Here is a 27,746-nt window from a genome sequence, read left to right on the forward strand (position 1 = left end):
TCGCATTGGACTCCCCAAAGATCTCACCATCATATATGCCAAGACTCTGAGAGACAGAATTGAGAAGAGAGCATGCCACATGAGAGAAACTCTTGCAAATCGAATGGGTGCTGTGGCATATATAGCAACCGCTGCAGATTGTTGGACCAATGGCAAGAAGAGTTACTTTGGGGTAACAGCCCACTGGATCAACCCAACTACCCTGAAATGTGAGGTCGGGGCCTTGGCTTGTAAACGTCTGAAGGGGCGCCATACATACGATGTCCTTTCAAAAGCACTGCATGATGTACATGTGCAGTACAGGATCCACAACAAAGTTATGTGCACTACTACAGACAATGGCTCCAACTTTGTGAAAGCGTTCAGAGTTTTCATGGCCAAAGAACCAGTGGAAGCTGCAGGCACCAGTGACGATGATGGTGATAACCAGGAGGAGGAGGAGGCTGAGGTGGAGTTTGTGCCTATCTGTGAGATCCTGGACACAGGACCTGAGGCAGAGGAAGAAGCTGCAGACTCAGGAGAGGATTTTGTTTTACCACCACACCAGAGATGTGCTAGCCACACCCTCAACCTTGTGGCAACACAAGACATAGAGGCCATGCTTTCTGACTCCTCCAAAAGTAGTCTTCTTGGTCCTTTCAAGAAACAGTTTCGTTCCTTGATGGGAAAGTGCATCAAGTTGTGGTCCAAGCAGAACCAGTCAGCCCAGATTGCTGAGTATATTTGTGCGCAATGTGGTGTGTATCTGAAGGTACCGAATAAGACCAGGTGGAATTCCACCTTTGATGCATTGAAGCAACTACATGAGCTCCTGTCAACTGTGCCACTAAAAATGCTACCAACGCTCTGCAATCTGGACCGCAAGTTAGAAGGACTGGAAAACAAACCTGAGAGGCACACATACTGTTTCAGCTGCTGAGAGGTGTGCGTGAAGCCCTAAGAAAGCGGTTTGCAGCTATCTGGGAGCTATCTGCAGCTATCTGGGAGGACAAGAGGCTTCTTCTGGCAGCCTGCCTACACCCTCGCTTCAAACTAGATTGGCTGGAATCGTGTCAGGCCCTCACCCATACCAACAAGTAAGAAGATTAGGGAAGCCCTTTGGGTGGATTACTCCAAGGGAAATGTTGTCTCAAGGGAGGCATCAGAGGGCTTAAGGTGGTAGGCAGGGGCTGGTCCTTTTCTTCCTGGGGCTCCTCATCACAACCTTGGGTTGCTGCAGGTAATCCTTAAGGGTCTGCTGTGCTGCCCCATGAGTGTGGTGACTTGGTCACCTTCCTACCTTCCATGTCATCATCCACAGGCTCAGGCTGGACCCTGAACCAGGGGACATGACAAGCATCAGGAAATGAAGAGCAGATGATGGTTTCCTAACATATATGTGTTAACATATCCTCTCTCTTTCTTAGATACACAATGGAAGCCTTGTTGAAAGCTGAAATAAAGATGGGTGTACTTAATGGGGACAGTGATCAGTCTTCAGATAAAGACCAGGAAGGAGATGACTTAGAAGATGACTTCTTTAACTTTCTGCCCCAGGGCAAGAAGTCAGCAGTGGACACTGCTGAGGAGGAACTGGTGAGGTACCTGAGGTCTCCCAGCAGGGAAGTGTCATCACTCCATGGCTTTCCACATGTGCTGTGGTGTTTTTTGCAGCACAACACAGGCATGCTTTCAAGCGCCACAGTAGAACGCCTGTTTAGTACTGGTGGCAACGTAATGACTGTAAAAAGACATTCCTTGTCTGACATGCTCTTTGAGCATCTTGTTCTTTTGAGACATAACAGAAACATATTATAAAAGCATTTCAAGTGTAAAATTTGATTTCAAGAGTTGGGGTATCTTCATTGCTTGGGGGGATGTGAGATTCTGTTATGCCATTATGTTAATCTTATGGATAATTTTTTTTATTCTACTACCCCCTGTGTGTGTGTGTTTATTTTTAATATTGTTTTAGGCTTCTTAGATGTGCAGCAGCCAAGGCCAGCACCTTGTAGGAGTTTTTTAAAAAAAGGAACTGAAATGTAATTGTAGTGATTACTTTTGAGAAAAAGTAATCAGTTACTTTCAGAGCAATTGTAATTGTAACGGTAATTACTACTTTTTGGGCCAAGTAATTGTAACTGTAATTTATTACTTTTTAAAAGTAATCTTCCAAGCTCTGGTAGCGCCCCACCAAAATTTAAACCAAAGCTGTCCCTGGCCACATCCACACCAGACCTTTATTTCACTTTAGATGGATGTGGCTTCTCCCCAAGAATCCTGGGAATTGTAGTTAGTGAAGGGTGCTGAGAGTTCTAGCAGATGCCCTGTTCCCCTCACAAAGCTTCAATCAGAGCAGCTGACTGTTAAACCACTCTGGCCACTGGAGCTCTGTCAGGGGAATAGGAGTCTCCTCTCAGCACCCTTTACAAACTACACTTCTCAGGATTCTTTGGGGGAAGCCATAACTGTCTAAAGTGAAATAAATGACTGGTATGGGTATGGCCCCCTGATTAGCCAAGTCAAGTAGCTGTGAGTCTGGCTTTTAGAACACAGACAGTTGGTTCTTACTGAGCATGCCCGGGCTTATCATTAAATTCAGTGTAAAATTTCTTAAATTAATTGAAAATCAGCCAGGCATTTCTTAAGATTTAAACTGCAGAAGATGGAGGTCAGAGTATGGCACAAGGTCAGTAATAGGATTACAGGTACTCTGTGAACATGTCTGATTTTTAATTAATTTCAACAAGTTATGAGAACTCTGACAGAGAAAAGTCCAAAAGGGTCTGAGGTGTTTTTTCTCTCTCTTTTTACACTTCGAACTCTTGATTCTCTCTGTTTTGTGTATTGCCATGAAAATTTAGAGGGTTGTTAAGCAAGCGTTTCTGAGTTCAGGATTATAAGGGTTTGTTTTGAAATGAGCTTATGGGAAGTATCAGAATGGCATGGGGGGATTTTCAATTTAACATTGCGGAATGTGAAAAATCCATGTTGGCTATAGTATACAGCCACTCTTGTGGCTGTATAATGTATATGTAGTCACTAATAGGCAAAAAAGCTTGCAGTTTAAGAACATACCCACAGATCTTTCTATCAAACTTTAAAAAGCAGGGGAATTGGGCAACTATAGTGAATGCACCAGGGGAGCAGGAGACCTGACCTCCTCTCTGAGATATTGTACTGCCCTACAAATTTGTCAAAATGCAAACACAATTTGGGTTGGTCTTTCACAGTCCAATCCACTTCCTGTGTAGCTTGGAAGAATTTGGTAACATGTGCCTCTGAGCATATAGTGAGTGGTGGCTATACCTGCCATCTCCAAAGATGGAGAATTACATTTTTCTATGTTTGTTGGTGTTCTTCTTTGCTTCATTCCTGTGTTACTATTGTTTCTACAGACATTCTAATCTAGAAAATTTTATTTCCCTCATTATTCATCCTAGAAACCTGTGTCAAATTTATTTTTATTAATTTCAAAGCCTTTTTATTGGTCAATGTCAAAAGACAGCCTTTTATGTTTCAAATGGGAGGTTATGTTCTATTTCTATTTTGGGTGCATTAACAGTTGAACCTGAAACTGTAGTTTGATGCAAAATCAGACTGATTACAATATGTTGCTACTTCAGGAATGACTATAGCTGTTGGAAAAAAAACAAACAGCCTGCCCAAGATTTATGTTTTCCGCCTGCTATGTTTAAACCACACCATTTAAGCCAAGGTGGACAGTCAATTAAAAACATAGAGCACACCTAGAATTTTGCGAGAATATATTCCACATCCCACTGTTTTATCTTGTGCAAACTGAGACACTCCTGATGTCCACTGGAGACTATTCTGCAGAATAGTCAGTGCCATTATTCCACAATTATTTTTGGAGTTGTTTTAGTGTAAATTTTGCAAAGTGTTGCTGTACTTCATATATTCACAGAAATAGAAGCAAAAGAAAATGATTTCCTATAGGAAACTTCACTAAAATTGCAAAGGAAATCAGGCATATTTAAAGTGACTATCTGAACTATGTTAACTGTCTTAATAATGTTGCTTCCTCCCTGCTAAAACAAGATCAGGACAGCACATGTCTTGTTTCTATTATTTGGGCTGATTGCAGGTGTTGCCCCCACTCACCATATGCTCAGAGGCACATGTTACAATGGGGGGGGTATTTTCAATTTAACATTGCGGAATATGAAAAATCCACACTGGCTATCGTGGCTGTATAATTTGTCTCCTGATGTGCATGGGGATGGGGGCACTGTGAAAGTTCCTTTGCTGATGTACAGTAATGGAAAAAGTTATAGTAAGAGAGTTGGGTTGTAGCCTGTGCATGATGGCTTTCCAAACCACATTTCCCATTAATATTGATTTTTAATTAATGAAAGCTGCTTCAGGATGCATGAACATGTAGCTGCTTTCATCAAACTAGTTTTTCCTATCAGTGCATGATTTCAAAGAACGAACCCCAGCCCTTCCTACACAGCCCATGAGGTTGTATCCTCCATACAAATTTCATTGTGTTATTTACAAAGTGTTCCTGAAAGAAACTAAGGGAGTAGCCCATTGGCCTTTTATGGTAGTAACAGGGCTGGCTCCAGGCATGATGGGGCCCTTGGGCACCAGCGTGTCCTGGGCCCCTCCGCTCTCCTTCTGTGATTCGCAGAAACAGCTGCGGGAGGGATCACAGGACAGGAGCTTCTGAGCCACCCGCCGTCCCATCCGGTCCCATCCCCCCTGCTTCACCTACCTTTCCACTTTTATTGCGGCTACACGCACTGCGTGTGCAGGTTTGCCATCAATCAAGATGGTGGCCGAGGTTTCCCTAAAGGGCTGAAGCCTCTGCCACCATCTTGGTTGATGGCAGCAACGCGCGTGTGTAGCACGCATGCGTGCCATCAACCAAGATGGTGGCAGAGGCTTCAGTCCCTTAGGGAAACCTCGGCCGCCATCTTGATTGATGGCAAACCACAAAAAACAGCAGAGAAAAAGGTAAGTGTAAGGGGATGGCGGGTGGTTCGGAAGCTCTTGTCCCGCAATCTGCGGCTCCTGTCCTGCTTCCACGGATTGCGGAAGGAGAGCAGAGGGCCCTCTGTAGCTCCAGGGTCCTTCGGGCCAGTGCCCAACCTGACCACCCTTTAGAACCCGCCCTGGGTAGTAATCTAGGGTAAAACTTGCCTTGATCAACAGAATAGAAAAAATAAGGAATTATATGAGAGGGAGTCTTTTGGAATACATACAAAATCAATTAGAGAACTGCATCAGATAATACAGTTCAGGACTCCCATAAGGGCAGGGAAGTCATTCTGAGGGGGCTGTGAAGAGCCAAGAGAGGAATTTTTTTTAAAAAAAGTCTTCAGGACAACTGAAAGAAACTGAGCAAGTGTCCCAGCTCCTCGCCCTGCTCAAGGAGACCTGCTGCTGATTGCTCTTCCTGAGCTCCCAGCTTTTAAACCTCTTATGGAGGATAGCCCCAGCGTTTGCTACTGGTGGCGGCAGCAGCAATAGCAGAAAGAGAGTGCAGAGATGATGGCAAATATGTACTGAGTGGGAGGTTTGTTTGTGTAGAGGAGGGAGTCCTCTGGCCTTCTTGCAACCCCTTTCCATAACCCACCAGACTCCTGCAATGTGAATGACATGGAAAGAGACATGTAGCAGCATCAGGCTTAGGGGAAGGGGATGGTGAAGGGGGTGTGTGATGGAGAGAAAACAAGGGAAGGCCACTCCTTAGCCCTTTGCCTCAGAAAGAGGTGGTGGTTGAGGAGGATTCCACCCTCACTCTCACTGCCTATTTCCCTCTTCTCCCTCCAACAGGACACCTCCCTTTGGTGTAAGGGGGTAGGAGCTGGGAGTAAGGGAAAGAAGTGGAGTGGGACCATGTGCATTTGTTTTGAGATCTCACTGCCACCACAGGTCACTCTGAGAAAGGAAGCACCTAGAATGGACACGCAGCCCACTTTACTCCAACCCTCCCTCCAGTCCCGAGTGCCCTCCCTCACATGTGCCTGCTCCTCTTCACTCTTCTAGCCACTACTGCTTCTTACTTGCTGCCTTCGTCTGACCCACCAAGCCTTTTCCCCATCCACAACTTGACACACCTTTTCTCCCTCTAACCCTGCCCCTCCCTTTGCATTATTTCTATCTCTTTTATTTCTCTCTCTGTCCACTTGCACTTGCCAACCCTCACCCCTGGCACCCAAGTTTGCTCCTATTTTGATTCTGCCTATAGGCTTGTCGTGTGTTTAAATTTATTACATATTTATTGGTCTTTAATTTCCTGCCAGTTGAATTTCTCTCTCTCTTCTGCCTCTGTTTCTCCACCTGCATGCAAATTGTGGTGATGGCCAGAGTAGCAGCAGCAGGAAGAGCAACAATTAATATGTGGGGGTCGTGAATGTTTTTGCAGTTACAGAGGGGGTCCCATACTCATAAAGAGATAATATATAACATCTCAAAGGGTCTTGTAGCACAGTGGTTCCCAAACTTTTTTCCCCCATGGACCACCTGAAGATTGCTGGTGGTCTTGACAGACCACTTAACCATTTTTCTTCCTGCTGCAGCAATTATAATGCACTGTGCTAGATGCTGCATGATCTTTTATTACTTCCTTTACTGCTTATATTGTATTTAATTTTATTACAATTTTCATTCCATAGAATTCAAATTGTAATACAATATAAACTATAAAAACAATGACATACTATTAAAAACCAATGTGAATATTTAATGCAGACCCGTGTTGTACTGAATATCCCAAACATATGTTGCATAATGGAAAGGGCCAAGGAATTTCAGAAGAAAATCACCCTGTGTTTTATAGATTACAGCAAAGCCTTTGACTGTGTAGATCATGGAAAACTATGGGATGCTTTAAAAGAAATGGGGTGCCACAGCATCTGATTGTCCTAATGCGCAACCTATACTCTGGATAAGAGGCTACTGTAAGGACAGAATATGGAGAAACCGATGGGTTCCCCATCGGAAAGGGTGTGAGACAGGGGTGTATTTTATCACCCTATTTGTTTAATCTGTACACAGAACATATCATACGGAAAGCGGGGTTGGACCAAGATGAAGGAAGTGTGAAAATTGGAGGGAGAAATATCAATAATTTAAGATATGCAGGTGATGCCATACTACTAGCAGAAACCAGTAATGATTATTTATTTTATTTATTTATTTATTTTATTTGTACCCCGCCCTTCCTCCCAGCAGGAGCCCAGGGCGGCAAACAAAGCTCTAAAACACTTTAAAACATCATAAAAACAGATCTTAAAATACATTAAACAAAACAGCATTAAAAACATTTTAAAAGAACAACCTTAAAAAGGGTTAAAAACATTATTAAAAACATATTAAACAATTCTGACACAGATGCAGACTGGGATAGGTCTCATCTTAAACGACTTGTTGAAAGAGGAAAGTCTTCAAAAGGCACCGAAAAGATAGCAGAGATGGCGCCTGCCTAATATTCAAAGGAAGGGAATTCCACAGGGTAGGTGCCACCACACTAAAGGTCCATTTCCTATATTGTGCAGAACAAACCTCCTGATAAGATGGTATCTGCAGGAGGCCCTCACCTGCAGAGTGCAGTGATCGACTGGGCATATAAGGGATAAGACGGTCTTTCAGGTATCCTGGTCCCAAGCTGTATAGGACTTTGTATGCCAAAACTAGAACCTTGAACTTGGCCCAGTAGCAAATGGGCAGCCAGTGCAATTCTTTCAGCAGCGGGGTGACATGTTGGCGATACCCTGCTCCAGTGAGCACTCTCGCCGCCGCATTTTGCACCAGCTGCAGCTTCCGGATCATCCTCAAGGGCAGCCCCACATAGAGCGCATTATAGTAATCTTGCCTAGAGGTCACCAGTGCATGGACAACAGTCATCAGGCTATCCCAGTCCAGAAACGGCCGTAGCTGTCTCACCAGCCGAAGCTGGTAAAAGGCACTCCTAGGCACTGAGGCCACCTGGGCCTCTAGCGACAAAGATGGATCCTGGAGCACCCCCAGGCTATGGACCTGCTCTTTCAGAGGGAGTACGACCCCATCCAAAGCAGGCAACTGACCAATTATCCAAACTCGGGAACCACCAACCCACAGCGCCTCAGTCTTGCTATGATTCAGACTCAGTTTATTGGCCCGTTATTGAAACAGATGCTGATGAAAGTTAAAGAGGAAAGCACAAAAGCAGGACTACAGCTGAACATCAAGAAGGCTAAAGTAATGACAACAGAAAATTTATGTAACTTTAAAGTTGACAATGAGGACATTGAACTTGTCAAGGATTATCTATACCTTGGCACAGTCATTAACCAAAATGGAGACAATAGTCAAGAAATAAGAAGGCTAGGAGTCAGGAGGATAGCTGTGAGAGAACTAGAAAAGGTCCTCAAATGCAAAGAAGTACCCCTGAACACTAAAGTCAGGATCATTCAGACCATGGTATTCCCGATCTCTATGTATGGATGTGAAAGTTGGACAGTGAAAAAGGTGGATAACAGAAAAATCAACTCCTTTCAAATGTGGTGTTGGAAGAGAGCTTTGTGGATACCATGGACTGCAAAAAAGACAAATAATTGGGTGTTAGAACAAATTAAACCACAACTATCATTAGAAGCTAAAACAATGAAACTGAGGTTATCATACTTTGGACACATAATGAGAAGACGTGATTCACTAGAAAAGACAATAAAGCTGGGAAAAGCTGAAGGGAGTAGAAAAAGAGGAAGACCAAACAAGAGATGGATTGATTCCATAAAGGAAGCCACAGACCTGAACTTACAGGATCTGAACAGGGTGGTTCACAACAGATGCTGTTGGAGGTCGCTGATTCATAGGGTCAACCTAAGTCGTAGTCGACTTGAAAGGACATAACAACAACATATTTAATAGCACTCTTTGATAGTAATCCTTTTGGTCTATAAGAGGCGACTGTATTGTGAAAATGGTTAATCTTACTATATAATACTCTCTTACTCTATAATGCCTACCATCATACCAAGGTTTAGGTGTTCTCTTTGGCTCTTTAGTTACTAACAATCATTTTGAGGCAAGGACAGTCAAAGAAGTAAGCAGGTTTTATGAGCTCTTTTACCACAGACTTCATCAGAGTGTCTTTGAAAAAAGATAAAGCCTCAGTTTCATAGTTTTCCCCTCAGGAACCAATTCTTTCTATATGTATAACTCTTTACCTCCTGTCACTACAGTAGTGACATAAGTTAATTACTGTCAGAAGGTTACACTTCAATTTACTATAGCTCAAAAGTCATTACTTCCAATACAGCAAAACCATTCTGGTATCTTAGAGTCATAGTGAGGGATGAAGTAATTAACTTGTGTCAGTTCCACAATGGATTCAATAGTGAGTAGCTCTTTCAGGCAATGCCTCCTAACAAATTAAGCTACATTATCATATAAACAATGGCGGTAACTTCACTGTTTTCTTCCTCCACCTCCACCTCCTCCTGTCCATGTCCTAAAACATCTTAATCCCATGCTTAAAACAACCACCGCCAAAGAGACACTGCCTCATGCTGCTCTTCTTTGCCTTTTCTGCCTGAAAGGTATCTAGGGTCTTAGAATCATAGTAGCTAAAAGTTAACTATATTAAGCACAATGGGACCAATAGTATTTTGTAGTAAGTGTGGATACTTCTAAAGACTATATCATCCATAGCTGTTCTCTGTCCTAAAATTCTCACATGACTATATTTTTAATACATACATGTTTTAGACCATAACCGTGGATCAGCTAAAATCGTAGCATGTGTTTCTTTATTTTTCCACTTCACATACACTGCAAAAATGTATACAATGTGATAAAAACACTATACATGATGTGGAAAAAGTGTGTTTGTTTCAGGCATACCATTTTAGTGGGTATTTAGCAGAAGACTAAAGTATTTATCCATTAAAATTATAATATAGAAAGCACTCCACAGAGGTTACTAACTAGTTAGCCCCTATGCTCCTACCCAACATACAAAAGGGACTTCTGTATGGAGAAAGTTCTCTAAGGAGACAGAAACTGACACTGCAAGTCAATGAAACCATCCATCTATCAAAGAAGGCCAGGCTCAGGGGTTTGAAAGGATATCCTGTTTGAATGTGTAATTCCGTGTCCTACACTTGTACTTCAAAGCCTTCCTTGTGTTGCTCATGTCCCAAAGGCCATTATTTATTTATTCTATTACTAGCAGCCTAGTACCTGGCATTGCTCAGTGATTCTAAACCAAAAGATCAGTGAAATTTTGAAAGGTTTAGTCTAGCCCCTTGATTTAAAGTGGTGTCCAACTATATCCAAACATAAAGGAAAACCTGCTCCTTGATTGCAGGAACTCTTCGCAAAATTTGGTTCAAATCAATGATATTTTGAAAGCTGTGTCTGCCATCTTGATACAAAATGGAATCTGGTCATATTCAAACATATACAAAAACCTGCTCGATCTCAAGAACCGTCATGCAAAATTTGTGTATGATATCTTAAGAGGTGTTTAAATGTATAGAGAACAGACAATCAGCTTTCCAAAATATACAGTAGATTAGTATAGTATACTATAGTATATCTCAGTTTAAAGCCATCTGTTAACCACAGGAACTTAAAGTGTATATATGAAACTGAACCACCTCTCATATGGGGAAGCACAACCCAATACCTATCCTTCCCCTGGTTCTAACCCAAAGAGGGGGATCTATAATACAACAAACAGAGTGTTCCTGCACCATGGCACTCCCCCAGGCTCCTCCACCAAGGGATGAGCCAAAGGGGAGACCCTTTATGTCTCATCCTTTGGGGGTTGCTCCACCGTTGGGCACACTACCACCCAAAGTGGCATCTCCTTTCATCCCTGACCCAAATGCTGGCAAGAGCCCTCCCAAAGGAAGTGCCCCAGGGCCAGCTCAGGTGCTGCTGATCAGGAAATCAAGGATTAGTGTCACCTCTTTTTACCTACAGTCTTGAGCAGCCAGAAAAGTTCCCATTGCACTTAAAGTGCCACTGGTCCCTAGCAGGGCAGATGTTCCAGGAACAGAGGAGAAATCCAATAAATTATGGTATTATTTACTGCACTGTTTTATTTTATTTTAAAATATTTCTAGGCCACTTTGTGGGCCATGCCCTCCAAAGCAGCTTACAACAATAAAAACTACATTGTTTTAAAAAAATCATTATTACAAAAGGACCAGAAGAATAAACCTGATAGAATTCCTTCAGTAAACCATAAACCAGTAAAACGCAACATAATCCAATAATCCTCAAAAAGAAACTCATGGGAAACCTATACAGCTTGGGCCAGGATACCTGAAAGACCATCTTATCCCTTATATACCCAGTCGATCACTGCGCTCTGCTGGTGAGGTCCTCCTGCAGATACGATCTTATCAGGAGGTCCGTTCTGCGCAACATAGAAACCGGACTTTTAGTGTGGCGGCACCTACCCTATGGAACTGCCTACCCTTAAATATAGATAGGCACCATCTCTGTTATCTTTTCGGTTTCTGTTGAAGGCTTTCCTCTTTCAACAAGCCTTTTAAGTTGAGACCTTATCCCAGTCTGCTTCTGTGTTGGAATTGCTTTTTAATATGTTTTTAAACTTTCTTTAAAAAAACAATGTTTTTTCACCCTTTTTAAAAGATAACTTCAAAGCTTTAAAATGTTTTTAAAGTTGTTTTGTTTTGATGCATTTTAAAGTCTGTTTTTATGATGTTTTAAAGTGTTTTTAGTGTTTTTGTTTGCCGCCGTGAGCTGGGAGGAAGGGTGGGATAAAAATCAAATAAATAAATAAATAAATAGTTGAAATAGACATTTCTTTAAGATCTTTCAGAAAGTGTTGCTGTCTGCTGCAAACATATTGTATGTACTGCCTTCAAGTCGATTCTGACTTATGGCAACCCTATGAATAGGGTTTTCATGAGGTTGAGAGGCAGTGACTGGCCCAAGGTCACCCAGTGAGCTTCATGGCTACGTGAGGATTCGAACCCTGGTCTTCCAGGTCATAGTCCAGCACCTTAACCACTACACCACTAGGAGGGAATTTTAAAGCCATGGGGCCATCATGGAAAAGTCTCTCTCTCTCTCTCTCTCTCTCTCTCTCTCTCTCTCTCTCTCTCTCTCTCTCTCTCTCTCTCTCTCTCTCTCTCTCTCTCTCTCTCTCTCTCTCTCTCTCTCTCTCTCGGCCAGCCATCTCACAGACCTTGGGGATTGGCACACCAGGAAGGCCTCCAATTGAGATCTTAGTGTGTAAACAGGATGGTACAGGTGCAAGCAGTCCAACAAATTATTTTTCATAAGTAATATTACAGATAGAACCTAAGGGTACACATCACATGTAAGATGGGTATTTTGCTTAAATACAGATTTGTCTTTCCTGTTGAATTAGGTTCTTCAAACTGTATGTGTGTGTCATGTATGCTCTGTTGTTCACCAGGTATAATTTATGTGCAATACTCATTTCCTTAGCATAGATTGTGATTTCATTGTTTAAGAGATCGTATGTGAATTAGAACTCATGGCATTTTTTATACTTAAAACAAATTAAGATTTTATCAGGAGAAATAAAGCTCTATTTATAAATGTTTTTTCGTTCTTTCAGATAAGGTACAAGTTTCATTGTTCTTTCCAAAGCTGATAGGGAACCATGAAGTTTTTTGGGGTTTGTCATCCTTACTAACGTAAGGACAAAGTCATAAAGTATGAAGGAAATCCTTTGGCAATTACTCAGATGGTTAAATTTTTCACAGCATGTTTAAATAAATAAGCCCATTTGTGTGTCATTTCAGTGTTGACGAAATTGTCACTCCTTTATTCTTGTTGCAGCTGTCATTGTAAGTAACTAAATAGTTGTGAAGTTTGGCTACGTTTGGTTGGGCTCAGGTGGCACATCAGCACTATAGTTCATCATTAATTTTTATGATGCAGGTGGTTTTGTCTTATCTGCTGGATCTATAAATAAGCTTCAATTGGACTGTCTTTTTTATTTACACTTGTTGTCTGGCTGAAGCTGCTCAGGTGAACCTGGAAGGTACTTGCCAATGGCAGGCATGACCAGTGTCTGGACTGCCTCTTGAGAAGAATCATTGTTCAGCTGGATGTTATTTTTAAACATAATGCTTCTTAGGCATTTGTCAGTGCCGTACACTTCCCTTTATTTGTGTTCTAAGGAGGATGTTGGCTGCTTTCACGAGTGATGCTATAGTGTCCTGTTTGTCTCTGAACAGTTTTTAAAGCCATGTTTCTGAGCTCGATTCAAAGTGCTAGGAAGCTCGGAGGATGGCAACAAGGGAGAGGGCTTTCTCAGTGGTGGCCCCCAAATTATGGAATGATCTCCCTGACGAGGTGCACCTGGTGCCAACAATGTTATCTTTTCAGCGCCAGGTCAAGACTTTCCTCTTCTCCCAGGCATTTTAGCATGTGTTTTTAAATTGTTTTTTTTTAAGTGTTTTTAAATTTGTATATTTGTTTTTAATGTTTTTAATTGTTGTAAACCGCCCAGAGAGCTTTGACTATGGGGCGGTATACAAATGTAATAAGTAATAATAATAAAGCCTGTGGATATGGTTAATGTATCATGTGAAATGGAAAATTAAAAAAAAATCTGTTGGGCATGTCTTTTTTTTTTTGCTATTAATATACATGTGTGTGTGTGTGTGCGTGCGCGCATGTGTAGTTAGCTAGTTAGTTTGTTGTCAGCTATAGTCATTGTTCCCATGTCGTTTTGACCCCCCTTCCTGGGCATGTGTCCTTTTCCTTAAATGCAATAGTAGTTCATTGTTAACATTTAAATATACACATATGTGTTAGTGTTGTACCATTGCACAGATGTAGAAAATGTGAAACCCAGTTAAAGTGTCTCCTGTAAAAAAGTCTGATAGTACTAATTCCAGACTCAGTGTTTATTATTAAGTATTGAGTTTCAGGAATCACTGAAAGATACAACCTCAGTATTCAGTTATAATCTTGATGAAATCAAAACATTGCAGTCTATACCCCAATAAGTCAATGAGCACAAAATCACTGTAAAAAAAACCCAATTGATTTTAATTTGCCTTTACTGAACCCACTAACATTACTGAAACTAGATATTAATCTCAAATGGCTTATTTCCTTAGTTCATTTCATAATGAGTCTGGTTTTCCTTCATCTATCAGCCTTGCATTTCTGTTTAGTTTTATATATCCCAGGCAGCCATTATTAAGTAGTGTAATGTCAGTTTATTTAGAAGTTAAGCAAGTTTGATAGGAAGACAATTTGTTCATTTAACATTAACTAATTGCATATTGCTTTATAAGAGATTTACTCTTCCTGGAACTCACAGCTTAGATGGTCTTTCTATTTGGTTGGTGCTTTGTTTTTAAATAACATGTTATTTTTTAGCTTTCCTTGTTGATCTACAGAATCACAAATCTCTCCTAAGATATAATAGAGTCTGATGTTTAATTTATCCTGTTTCTAAATTAAAATAGTGGAAGCAGCTTATCCATCACTTGCTGCAGGGCTGATGTTTTGTATGCTATGTCTCAGGATAAAATGCTTTTCACATCTGACTCCTATATAAAACAGGAGTTCTTACTATAAATGGTTGTAGTCAGGCATTCTAATCCCTCACACAAGGGTGATGACTGCGTTAGCTCTGCCTTCCCCTGTCCTTCCCCCGTCATCATACCCATCACCTTCCATGATTTGGAGGGATAACTTCTTAAAAGCAGATCCTTTTTTCCCAGGGTTATAAACCATGCAGGTAGCTTACAAGAGTAGGGTAGGCTCACTACTGCAAACATTTGCTTCCAGCTTGCAAAGAATGATGGGGAGAGTGATGGGGAAGATATAGCTAATGCAGAGCTTGGAAGATTACTTTTAAAAAGTAATAAATTACAGTTACAATTACTTGGCCCAAAAAAGTAGTAATTACCGTTACAATTACAATTGCTCTGAAAGTAACTGATTACTTTACTTTTTCTCAAAAATAATCACTTCAATTACATTTCAGTTACTTTTTTAAAAAAACTCCTACAAGGTGCTGGCCTTGGCTGCTGCACATCTAAGAAGCCTAAAACAATATTAAAAATAAACACACACACACAGGGGGTAGTAGAATAAAAAAAATTATCCATAAGATTAACATAATGGCATAACAGAATCTCACATCCCCCCAAGCAATGAAGATACCCCAACTCTTGAAATCAAATTTTACACTTGAAATGCTTTTATAATATGTTTCTGTTATGTCTCAAAAGAACAAGATGCTCAAAGAGCATGTCAGACAAGGAATGTCTTGTTACAGTCATTACGTTGCTACCAGTACTGAACAGGCGTTCTACTGCGGCGCTTGAAGGCATGCCTGTGTTGTGCTGCAAAAAACACCGCAGCACATGTGGAAAGCCATGGAGTGATGACACTTCCCTGCTGGGAGACCTCAGGTACCTCACCAGTTCCTCCTCAGCAGTGTCCACTGCTGACTTCTTGCCCTGGAGCAGAAAGTTAAAGAAGTCATCTTCTAAGTCATCTCCTTCCTGGTCTTTATCTGAAGACTGATCACTGTCCTCATTAAGTACACCCATCTTTATTTCAGCTTTCAACAAGGCTTCCATTGTGTATCTAAGAAAGAGAGAGGATATGTTAACACATATATGTTAGGAAACCATCATCTGCTCTTCATTTCCTGATGCTTGTGTTAGGTCCAAACCCAACACGCAAGTCGTCCTGTCAACCCCAACTCGCTTATTATACCCGGGAAGAGTGCGGAGTTGAGTGCAAATGAACCCACTATCAGAGATCAAGTAACACGAGACAAAAACCTTTGCAAAGGGGACCCAATACTTACAAGCTGAAGCAGGCCAGCATGGGAACCTCGTTTATTGGTGTCCAAGGGTTTATATAGGCTTACCCCGAAGTTTACAATATCGGGTTCACGTCATAAAATACAAAAGAAGCAATTTCTAACTGTTATAGCTTTGGGGCATATGTAAGGAGGTAAGGGGGTACAGGGGGAAGGACAAAAGAGGAAACATCAAGACTATCTCTCAGACTCTATGTCTGCATACTTCGCATGTCCTTGAGATAAGCACTATGCAAGAACAGACAAAGGCAACTATTGAGGGGAGGCCCAGCTGCAACCGGGCGCCCCCTAAACTGGAGACAGACATGATATTACTTTGCTTACATATCAAAGGAGTTTTACAAGTCAAGGTTTGTGGGACATTGGAACAGCGTTTGACATATCTATGCAAGGAACATTTGTAACAATAAGCAAGGCCATAAGCATAAATGTGATACAGAAATGCATAGTAGGGAAGTTTCCAGCTTAAACCGGCTTTTATTATACAAGCCACTGGAATGTAGGTAAGGGTCAGGTTACCAGGAAATAAACCGACAGTTTATATCAAAAATCAAATAAAGGCCACTTTGGTTCTATTTCCCGTGAAGCCCAAGCTGGTTTAGGTAGGACAAGTGAACTATAGTTTTACAAGCACTGGGGGTTTCAATTTATCCCTAACACTTGTCATGTCTCCTGGTTCAGGGTCCAGCCTGAGCCTGTGGATGATGACATGGAAGGTAGGAAGGTGACCAAGTCACCACACTCATGGGGCAGCACAGCAGACCCTTAAGGATTACCTGCAGCAACCCAAGGTTGTGATGAGGAGCCCCAGGAAGAAAAGGCCCAGCCCCTGCCTACCACCTTAAGCCCTCTGATGCCTCCCTTGAGACAACATTTCCCTTGGAGTAATCCACCCAAAGGGCTTCCCTAATGTTCTTACTTGTTGGTATGGGTGGTGGCCTGACACGATTCCAGCCAATCTAGTTTGAAGCGAGGGTGTAGGCAGGCTGCCAGAAGAAGCCTCTTGTCCTCCCAGATAGCTGCAAACCGCTTTCTTAGGGCTTCGCACACACCTCTCAGCAGCTGAAACAGTATGTGTACCTCTCAGGTTTGTTTTCCAGTCCTTCTAACTTGCGGTCCAGATTGCAGAGTGTTGGTAGCAAATACCCCATGAACATGCCGTTCTCCCGTTGCAGGATATCTAGGGACTGGGCTAGTGGCTCCATAATCTCTGTGAATTCCTGTACCACTTCAATCTCAGCAGCTGTGATCCTGGACAAGGAGCAGCGGTCCATTATGGCATGCATTTTTAGTGGCACAGTTGACAGGAGCTCATGTAGTTGCTTCAACGCATCAAAGGTGGAATTCCACCTGGTCTTATTCAGTACCTTCAGATACACACCACATTGCGCACAAATATACTCAGCAATCTGGGCTGACTGGTTCTGCTTGGACCACAACTTGATGCATTTTCCCATCAAGGAACGAAACTGTTTCTTGAAAGGACCAAGAAGACTACTTTTGGAGGAGTCAGAAAGCATGGCCTCTATGTCTTGTGTTGCCACAAGGTTGAGGGTGTGGCTAGTACATCTCTGGTGTGGTGGTAAAACAAAATCCTCTCCTGAGTCTGCAGCTTCTTCCGCTGCCTCAGGTCCTGTGTCCAGGATCTCACAGATAGGCACAAACTCCACCTCAGCCTCCTCCTCCTCCTGGTTATCACCATCATCGTCACTGGTGCCTGCAGCTTCCACTGGTTCTTTGGCCATGAAAACTCTGAACGCTTTCACAAAGTTGGAGCCATTGTCTGTAGTAGTGCACATAACTTTGTTGTGGATCCTGTACTGCACATGTACATCATGCAGTGCTTTTGAAAGGACATCGTATGTATGGCGCCCCTTCAGACGCTTACAAGCCAAGGCCCCGACCTCACGTTTCAGGGTAGTTGGGTTGATCCAGTGGGCTGTTACCCCAAAGTAACTCTTCTTGCCATTGGTCCAACAATCTGCAGCAGTTGCTATATATGCCACAGCACCCCTTCGGTTTGCAAGAGTTTCTCTCATGTGGCATGCTCTCTTCTCAATTCTGTCTCTCAGAGTCTTGGCATATATGATGGTGAGATCTTTGGGGAGTCCAATGCGAACCAGGTTAATGAATGATGGTTTGTCCACAATCTGAAGTGGTAATGTCTCCTCTACAATGAAATCAATGATTCTCCTGTCGAGATTGCTCTGGGTGACAGGCTCCCTGCCAGATCCCCACCTCTCAAGGGTTGTCTGCTGCTGCTTCAGCATTTTGGGAGGAGGGGTGTCATGCATTGGTTCAGGAAAGCCATGTCTCCTTGCCTTTATTGCTTCTTCAATTGCTCTCAGCTTCTCAGGGTGTGTCCTCTGAGGAAGAAGAACAAAGCATGAATCCAAGAAAAAATGGAAGAGGAACTTCACAATTTAAACATCAATAGACAATGGACACTCTTGGAGGACCAGCATGACAAAGGCTTACCTCAAAATGTTTCTTCACATTGGATGAGGAGGAAACAGCTGATCTCAGATTTTTGATCCTTGGAAGGCAGTAATTGCATCGTACAACAACATTTTTCCCACTCTGGCTCACAAATGTACAAGCTTTCTCAAAGCCAAACCATGGTACTTGCTGTTCTGCAGATGTGGCTGTGGGCAACTGGCACTGCTTCATGCCCTCCTCCTCCTCATGCACAGGGCCTCCTTTCTGAACCTCACTTTCTAGTTTTGCCTCCTCAGGATCAACAAGCTGTGACTCAAGTGGCCGCACTAACTGACTGCTGCTCTCAGCAGCAAAACCTGCAACAGGCGTCTCTGTAATAAACAAGAGATAATGCTCCTATATGGGTGAACTTCAGCTGTGATGTGCCCCCATCTCTTCCCCATGCTGCAAGATGCCCCAGTCAGAGTGGAAGTAAGCAGGTCGATAGCACAATTAAAAGAGATCCTATTTGCATCATTTTTGCTCACTGAATAACCCTGCCTGGGCCAGTCTAACCTACTATCTCACAGGGTTCTTGTGAGAACAAAATGAGACTAGGGTTCAAATCCCCACATAGCCATGAAGCTCACTGGGTGACCTTGGGCCAGTCACTGCCTCTCAGCCTCATGAAAACCCTATTCATAGGGTCACCATAAGTTGGAATCAACTTGAAGGCGGTACATATATTTGTTATTTTGAATATGATGATTATGATAATAAATATGCAGCATTTCAAATTAATTCTATATGAGAAGCATTCCATGCCAAGCTTGGAAAACCAAGGATGAGGTATAAAATGTAGACAAAAATACTTTTGACAAAATGCCATTTATCTTTTATATCTATATCTATAATTAGCAATACAGCTGAATGATGTATGTAAAGTATTTTTTCTTTCCCTTTTCTTTTTTATTAATATTTTAGTACTACTACTAAAGTTCTGATGAAAGAATAAAGCATTCATTAGCCAAATTCAAATGATTAGAACACATCACATAAATTCCACTGAAGTTGGAGTTTTTGCCATAGAAAATGAAAAAAACATATAACCTATGATAGCCCAATAGACAATCAGAACGAATATAAAACCCTATTGCTTCTCATTTGCAAATCTTGCAAGATCTAAGGTAACTCTAGATCATGTGAGTTCAGGTGATGCATGTTATGTACATTTGTACAGATATTAGCAGAGATTGTCAACAGTCTATCTCTCTCTGGGACTGGGCATCTCTCTCTTTCTCACAGAACATGAGTTTGAGAGCTGGGGGACTGAGAGGAGGAGCTGCAAGGACCCTACTTCTCACCTCATCTCTGCCAAGAACAAAAAAATCAGCCTTAAGCCATTTATTATACGCCTAATGATTTTTTATTTTTATTATTATTATTATTATTATTATTACTGAGACAGTTTTTGTCCCACATACAATTCAGTCTTGTGATTAAACAGGACAAAAAAAAATAAAAAGAAAGATGGAGTTCAAATAAATATACAATAAAAAGCTAGCCGGCATTTTAAAAGGCAGGAGTGTGCTGTCTGGATAAATACAGCACACAGCTATGCATGGGAACAAGGGGGAGAGTTCAAAAAGGAGGGGGAAGGAAGAGAAGTAGGCCAGAGCTTGGAAAAGTTACTTTTTTGAACTACAGCTCCCATCAGCCTAATCCAGTGGCCATGGTGTCTAGGGCTGATGGGAGTTGTAGTTCAAAAAAGTAACTTTTCCAAGCTGTGGCCTACTTTTCTTCCTTCCCCCCCTTTTTGAACTCTCCCCCTTGTTCCCATGCATACCTAGGCAAGGAGAGGCAGTGGGGGGGCAGAACGGGCCACGGGGGGGCGGGGGGGGAAATGCCACGGGGGCGGAAGGGGCCACGGGGACACACACACACACACACACACACACACACAAATCATCGTCACTCACCTCCACAGCTCTTCGCCATTCTGCTGCTGCCTTCTCCTCCGTTGCCCTTGCCCTGGCTTTTTCCTCCGGCGTCCATTTTTTCCTCTCAGACGCTAGCAGGCCCTGCCTATTCACCTCTTCCCTCATGCCTCCTAACACAGATCACGAGGGGAGAGACAGTCTGTGCAGAGGTCCAATCAGTGTGAGGCACATGTCTTGTGTTAACCAATCACAGCCAGAAGCTGACTTCCCCTTGTTCCCGCCCCCAAATAACGTCCAACCTAATGTGGAAACGTTAAAGTTGCAGCTGAAAAGTAGGGAAATTACTAGTCGTTCCGTTACTTGCCAAATGTAATGGAATTACCCACTCGTTATTTAAAATTGTAACTAATTACAAGTAACTCGTTAAAAATAACAAGTTACTTCCAAGCTCTGAGCTAATGTACATATCCTAATGCACTTTCCCTCATGCAATTTAATTGTATGGAGATTAGAATGTCCAGATAGGTCTAGAACCTTAAGCATGATAATAACAAAAATACACAAGCCATTTTCTACTTGGAATTCTGTTCCTGATCAGAATAACAGCTGGAATGTCCATTGTTTCAACATTTAAGACTGTGTTGGAAGTATTGACTGCCGTAAATAAATCAGCTTCTATGAATTATTATCAGTGATTATTTGTGCTTCTGTTTTTAATAGGAGGTGAAGTCACTAAACCCAGATTTGCACAGTTTTTCCATGGCAGCCTTGCCAGTCTAACCATCCGACCAGGCAAAATTGAGAGTCAGAAAGTGATTTCCTGTTTGCAGGCCTGCAAGGAAGGTTTGGATATTAATTCCCTGGAGAGTCTTGGCCAAGGAATAAAGGTGAGGGATGAACTGACATCATTTTTGATAACATTTAAGGCTGATTTATGAAGTGAAGAGCACAAGGTAGAGCACAAATGTACTCTCAGAAGCAATCTAATATGCTATAAAGCCATGCAGGGAAAAAGCAGAGCAGAAGAGGAACTATGTGACACTGAATGTTTCCATTTTTTCCAGTATAAGCCTATAGATAACAGCTACCATGGGTGATTCACAGCCCTTCAGCATTTCCACTTCATCCTGTTCATGCCATGTTTTAGGCACTCTGTAAAAACATGCCCACTTCCCAGGAGATGCAGCACAGTTAACATCAGGAGTATGCTGCAGTTAGCACATTGAAGATAACTACATTAGAGCAGTCATGGGGAACTGGATGCAACAGGCAGACCAGATCCAAACCTCTACCACTTTGACAAGTGCACAGTCTCATCTATCTGTCAATCACCTGACACCAGCATGAAATGTTCCTTGGCATTTCCAGCTTGAATTCAAGCTGCAAAAGAAATATATTTATTTACAACCCTGGCTTGAATTCAAGCTGCAATTGCAAAGGAAGATTCTTTACTTTCCGGACCTGAGATGTGAGGGAAGAACTAGGTACATATTCTGAGAGTGCTTTCTATTCTTCTTTTAAGAACTGAACTTTCCAATGATGTCAGGCTTAGGAAAGGTGAGAAAGCTGTTCAAAATATTTTCAGCCGTTCCTTTTACATTATAATGGCACAAATGCATGCTTTCCTAGGGTTTTATTTCTCCTAGTAAATTTCTATAAGAGTCTATGCATAAAGAAAGTGTAACAGCTAAATTCACATTTAATCAACATAAATTAAAATTACTTTATATAAAAGCCTGGCTGTGAGAAAATATGTATAAATATGTTATTTATTAAAAAAAACCTCCTGCCCTCTGCCAGCTGTTGCTTATCTCATGATCAATAGAAACACAGCTTCTACACTGCTGTTTGCCCTGTTTGCAGCTGACATCTCTTTGAAGCCTGCTTGAGGAATACTAAAATTTCTTGTCTGTGGGTTTGCCTCCTACCGCAGATCCAGTATGGACAATTGAACCAGGTGTGGGTGGGGGAAATAAATGCAAGGGTTTAATTTTTCAGCTTCAAAACACTTTTAGTCTCCTGTCTACAAGCTGGCATGGTTCAAGTTTCTCCTTTCATATTTACCTTTTCAGCTATTTTGAGAGTCTGTGTGACAGCAGGAGAGAAAAATGAAATAAACTGTCAGAGAGAGGTCTCCTGCAGTGTTTCCTAGTAGGGCTGACAGTGACATGTCCTGATGAAAGAACTGCAGATGGCCCTAGAGTTGAACAAAACAGTAATAAAGACAGATTGTGCTTGGCTTTCAAACAATATCTGTATACAAATCATATCTATCCACAGAAATATATAGTGCACATGCATGCACAGTAGTTTTTTCATAAAAAGAAACAATACACACCCTAACACCTGGACTGATTAGATTGGAAACACTGTCTAAATCTTTTCACCTAATTTGAGAAACTAGAGTTGGATAAATGTACGGGCGAGCTTGGCAATTAGATGTTCACTAGTTAATAAATAAATAATAGTAGTCATTTGTTATGATTTATAGTTGCCATTTCATAGATATAGCTATGTTCGGATGTGTCCCATCTACAGCAAACTTTGAAATATGTAGTGATGCATATTTGGGTGAATATGTGTGGATGTTGGGAGAGGGTTTCATTAAAAGTTAATTCTAATCTCATTAGATATCATGCCATCTCCTCTAAGTGGTGACATGCTCTCTGGTAAGAAAGATGGCATGCAAACACAGTGCTTCTTCAGTATTATTGTGATGTAAATTGTAGTCCATTTTGCTCCCTATTGTGCATGTTTTCTATGTTCAAGCCATTGTTTTTACACATGGGAGAATTTAAAAAATGTGATATTCCCTTCTGTAGTCAGATTTGGATATCTACTATTTTGGGATTCTACTAATTCATAGACACACACAATTGCAGTTGAGGGGCGAAATAAAACACAGAGACATCAGCTTGGTTGAACAAGGGCCACTTTATTAAATTACAGTAAACAAAACCCAATTTAAAGTGACCTGCAGAAGGAAACCTAGGTGCGGGAACTATCTATAAGCAAGTATCTTGCCATACAGCTCTCGGGCAACCAGCCCCTGCTGGGGCAAGGGCAAGCCCATGTGCTTACCCCTTACCCCGGCCACACCTTGTAGGTGAGTAGGGGGGTCTTCCCACATCATCCCCACCCGGGTCCAGATAACCCTTGGATAGATGAAATAAGTTGGCCCCAGAGGCAGCCCATATCCTGCCCTCGAGCCAGAAAAGCCCTGACAGACAGGCCTCCGGAACCGCCAATCACCTCCAAAGGTGCCTAAGGGGTAACCTAGCTGTCCTTACCTATTTCCTTTCCCGCACCTTCCCATACCAGTGCTATAATGATCTGCCCACTAGGGCATTAAACTTTCAATATGTCAAATTAGCCAGATTAGCCAAAACCACCTATTGATCACAACACCTCCTAACCTGATCCCCTCCCACTCCCATAGTGTGGAACAGGCGAAAAACCTGCCCGCCAACGAGGGTGGGCAGGATAAAAATTCCTACTCGGCCCCGAAGCGACCCCTAGGCACACCATAAAATAGGGAGGGCAAGGTGGGCATTGCACAAGCAAAGAGGAAGGTAGGAGGGGAGGCTGGGCTTAAATAGGCCCATAAGCTCCACCTCTCCATGCTGCACATCACACGTGCGCAATAGTCGCGACGCGTGACATTGCCCCATTGAAAGATGGAGGCAGCAGCTTTGCCCCCATCTGCAACTATGCCTCACTCGTCAGCTGCGTGGCAAGCGAGGCGTCATTTCTGCTGCACGTGCCCACTAGCAGGCCATTATTGTGATCTAATTTTACTAGACACTGATTGTTATAGCGGAATAAGAAAGTGTCTGCTTAGAATAAGGAAATGGAAGGAATTGAGAACATATTAACAAATCAGAATATTTGTTGTTGATTTTGCAGGGAAAAATTGACCCTCATATTTAATTGTAGTAAGCTACAGATTTGGCAAAAACAAGATGATGAAATATGAATAGCAGAGGAAATTGTCTTGATTCACAGTGTTTTCATTGACTTTTAATTTACTTTAATGTTAATTATAGCTATAATAATTACTAAAATGTATGTTAGATGAGTGCCTAGTGGGTTCTTGCTCATAAATGGCTTTTATGTATAGAGCAAACATTAGCGAATAAAATTACAGTTGTTCTTTACTTTGTTAAGAATATAGCCAGCCCCTATAAAACCTTTTTTAGAAATGTGTTATTCTAAATGTTCTAATGACTCATTCTACATTACTTTTCTAAATACTAATGATATTCTTTATCTCCACCCACTAGTACCACTTCAATCCTTCCCAGTCAGTACTTGTAATAGAAGGGGACGACATTGAGAATATAAATCAAGCTCTCCAAAAGGTCTCCTATATCAATTCAAGACAGTTTCCAACCTCAGGCATTCGCCGCCTGAAAGTCTCATCAAAAGTCCAGTAAGTTGCATTCATTAAGCTTGATTGATCTAGCAGTAATAAAAGTCATATCAAGAATCTTACAATTTGGGATATGGAGTAATGGCATTAAAATAATATCTATCAATAAAATTGGTCTTTTAATTAATTGGCCAATAGCTTAAGAATTGCATTCCCTTTTTACAGTGAAATAATTTCAACTATACAGTAATTTCCTAATTCCTGCATGCCTGTTGACTTCAGACAGAGTTCTGGGTGTGTGTGAAATGGTCTCCTGATGCATTCAATATAGAATGGATGATTAGGTTTGTGATGCACATTTAACAAGATAGCTATATAAAAACCATTAAGTATCAGTTTGAGTACCTAATGTAAAATGCCTAACAATTAGAAGCCATCTAATCAGATTTAACCATTAACTGTTGGTTATATGTAATTTAAGGGTTTAAATGGTATGCATGCATTGACCTTACTAAAGATCATGCCTACTAATGATATGCTTAGCTGCCCTTAAGCAATTTGAATAATTGTGCTCCTAATATTCACATGGAGCTGAGTAGTTCCATAAGCTGGCCAATGAGTAGACGTGAAAAAGACAAACTATAGATACTCCAGAAAAGAAGTATGAGTTAATCCATTGGCTGAAATGTTTTTCTTTAGACTGTGTGCTTCTTGCAAAGGAAGAATGTACACTAAAACCTCTTCCATGAAGTTAATGAATAATATATTTTTCAGATGTTTTGGTGAAGATGTCTGCATTAGTATCCCAGATATAGATGCCTATGTAATGGTGTTTCAGGCCAAGGAGCCCAAGATTACAATAAGTGGAATGGATCATTTTGCAAGACCGGCTGCACAATTTGAACATGAAAGAGGCGTAACTCTTTTACCAGATATCAGAATTATCAGCACAGTGACTAAAATGGAACATCCTCCTGACTGGAAGGAAACTGAGGATAGAGGTGTGTGGGTTTTATTTTAAGAGTTATGGCTTCTGTGATAGTAGAGACAAAGCAGCAGGTAGCACTGAGAAGGGTGATAACCTACTGAGAGTAATACAGGTCACATGCCCAGTATTACAGAAAAACAGACCCAGCTAGGACTGTTCCAGATGTTTCATAGGCTTCTATAATCCTTGAGAGATTAGAATACCTTAGGTACACTGAAAAGGGGTCGGGGTCCACTCAGCCTTCCATCCATCTGTGGTTGGCAAAATGAGTACCTGGCATATGCTGGAGGGTAAAGAAAGGCCGGGGAAGGAACTGGCAATCCCACCCCATATATACGGTCTGCCTAGTAAACGTCGCAAGACGTCACCCTAAGAGTCGGAAACGACTCGCACTATAAGTGCGGGGATACCTTTATCTTTAGGTACACTGAAAGGCAATATGCATTTCACCCTTTTTACAGAGCAATCCAACTCAGGGGAAGCTGTCATAACTTGTGCTGGAGCAAGAGAAGCCAGAGTAAAGTTCTGCCACATCCAGTTGCTATTCAGGAGCCTCTGGGTTGGCTGAATGCCAGCTCAACTGGGATCTGTGCACAGGGACCAGAAAGTGAAAGACTATACCCCTCCTGGGGAGTAAGCCCTGTCCATTGACTTCTATTACAACTATTTTCTTAGACTGACCTTTTTCTCAGTGTAAACTTTTCCTCGAATGGGACCTGCAGAAACGCTCTGAACACGAGTTGGATGTGGCCTAAGTCCACTCACCTTGGCCCCTTCCTCGACAATCCTCTTTTTTTGGCCTTACACCTGCTTATGCTGGCTCCACTTGCACCACTCTCAGCTGAGCTGGCTGGGTCCCAGCTGAGCAGGGCTGAGGAACTTACACCAGTGTAGCTCAGCTGAGCAGAGACCCAGCTGGTTCAGTTGGAGATCCATCGCATCCAACTCCCCTCAGCCCAGCATAAATGCAAGTTGGATTGTGCCCTTAGGCTCCAGCAACAAAATTTACAATTTAGCCAAACAAATCCTGTGGCCAGAAGTAGTACTCTGAATGCCTTGTTTCTGTGTCACTCAGTATAGTACAAATTTGAGAAGAGGAAGGGTTATTTATAACTTAGGAACAGCCACTACTTTTGTGCATTATTTTGTGCAATATTATTTCTTCCATTTTTGTGCAACAAGCATAAGAGCAGCTACTAGTAAATGTTGATTATTTAAAATTCAGTAAGTCACAATTGGCAGTCTCAGTACATGGGGAAAGAAGTGCTCAGTTCCTCCTTTGGCTCAGTCTTCAACCAAAAGGGGTCTATGACCCTCCTGGCCCACATAGAGTACAAGTTGAAGGGGCATGATTGCAGCTTCAGATTAAAAGACAAATGGTCAAGGAACACCCAATCACTTTGAATGAGTTCAAATATGCAGGGCCTGATGAACTGCATCCTAGAGTATTGAAGGAACTGGCTGAAAAACTCTCAGAACCACTGTCTATTATCTGCAAAATCATGGAGGATGAGTAAAGTGCCGGCTGACTGGAGGAGGGTTAATGTTGTCCCTTTTTTAAAAAATGGGCAAAAAGGAGGAAGCAGGGAACTACAGACCACTCAGCCTGACACCACTCCCTGGGAAAATTCTGGAACATATTATAAAGTGATCAGTCTGTAAGCACCTTGAAAACAATGCAGTGATTCCTAGAAGCCAACATGAATTTGTCAAGAACAAATCCTGCCACGCTAATCTTACCTCATTTTTTGATAGGGTAACCACGCTGGTAGGCTGTGGGAATGCTGTGGACATAATATATCTCAACTTCAGCAAAGCTTTTGACAAGGTGCCCCATGATATTCTGATTAGCAAGCTAGCTAAATGTGGGCTGGATGGAACAACTATCAGGTGGATCCACAGTTGGCCACAAGATCATACTCAAAGAGTGCCTGTCAATGGTTCCTTCTCAGAGTGTGGGGAGGTAATGAGCAGGGTACTGCAGGACTTGATCCTGGGCTCAGCTCTCTTCAACATTTTTTATTAATGACTTGGATGAGGAGGTGCAGAGAATGCTTATCAGATCTGCAGATGATACAAAACTGGGAGGGACAGCTAATACTCTGGAGAACAGAAACAACATTCAAAGTGAATGAACAAAGTTTACTGTGTAACCATGGGCTATGCACCATCCCTCAGCCTAATCTGCCCCTCAGGGTGAAAACAACAGAGGTGGACCATGACCAC

At 42.0% G+C, this 27,746-nt stretch overlaps 1 protein-coding gene across 1 annotated transcript in view; it reads left to right on the forward strand.

Annotated features, from left to right (window-relative positions):
• Positions 1 to 27,746, forward strand: part of CLSTN2 (calsyntenin 2) — a 786,289-nt gene that overhangs the window by 719,977 nt on the left and 38,566 nt on the right. The window contains exons 10-12 of the mRNA XM_061636759.1: positions 20,881 to 21,047; positions 24,444 to 24,592; positions 25,307 to 25,533. Of these exons, the coding sequence (XP_061492743.1) occupies positions 20,881 to 21,047; positions 24,444 to 24,592; positions 25,307 to 25,533 (543 nt within the window). The remainder of the gene's footprint in view (positions 1 to 20,880; positions 21,048 to 24,443; positions 24,593 to 25,306; positions 25,534 to 27,746) is intronic.

Source organism: Rhineura floridana, chromosome 7 (genome assembly GCF_030035675.1).
Source record: "Rhineura floridana isolate rRhiFlo1 chromosome 7, rRhiFlo1.hap2, whole genome shotgun sequence".
Taxonomy (NCBI): domain Eukaryota; kingdom Metazoa; phylum Chordata; class Lepidosauria; order Squamata; family Rhineuridae; genus Rhineura; species Rhineura floridana.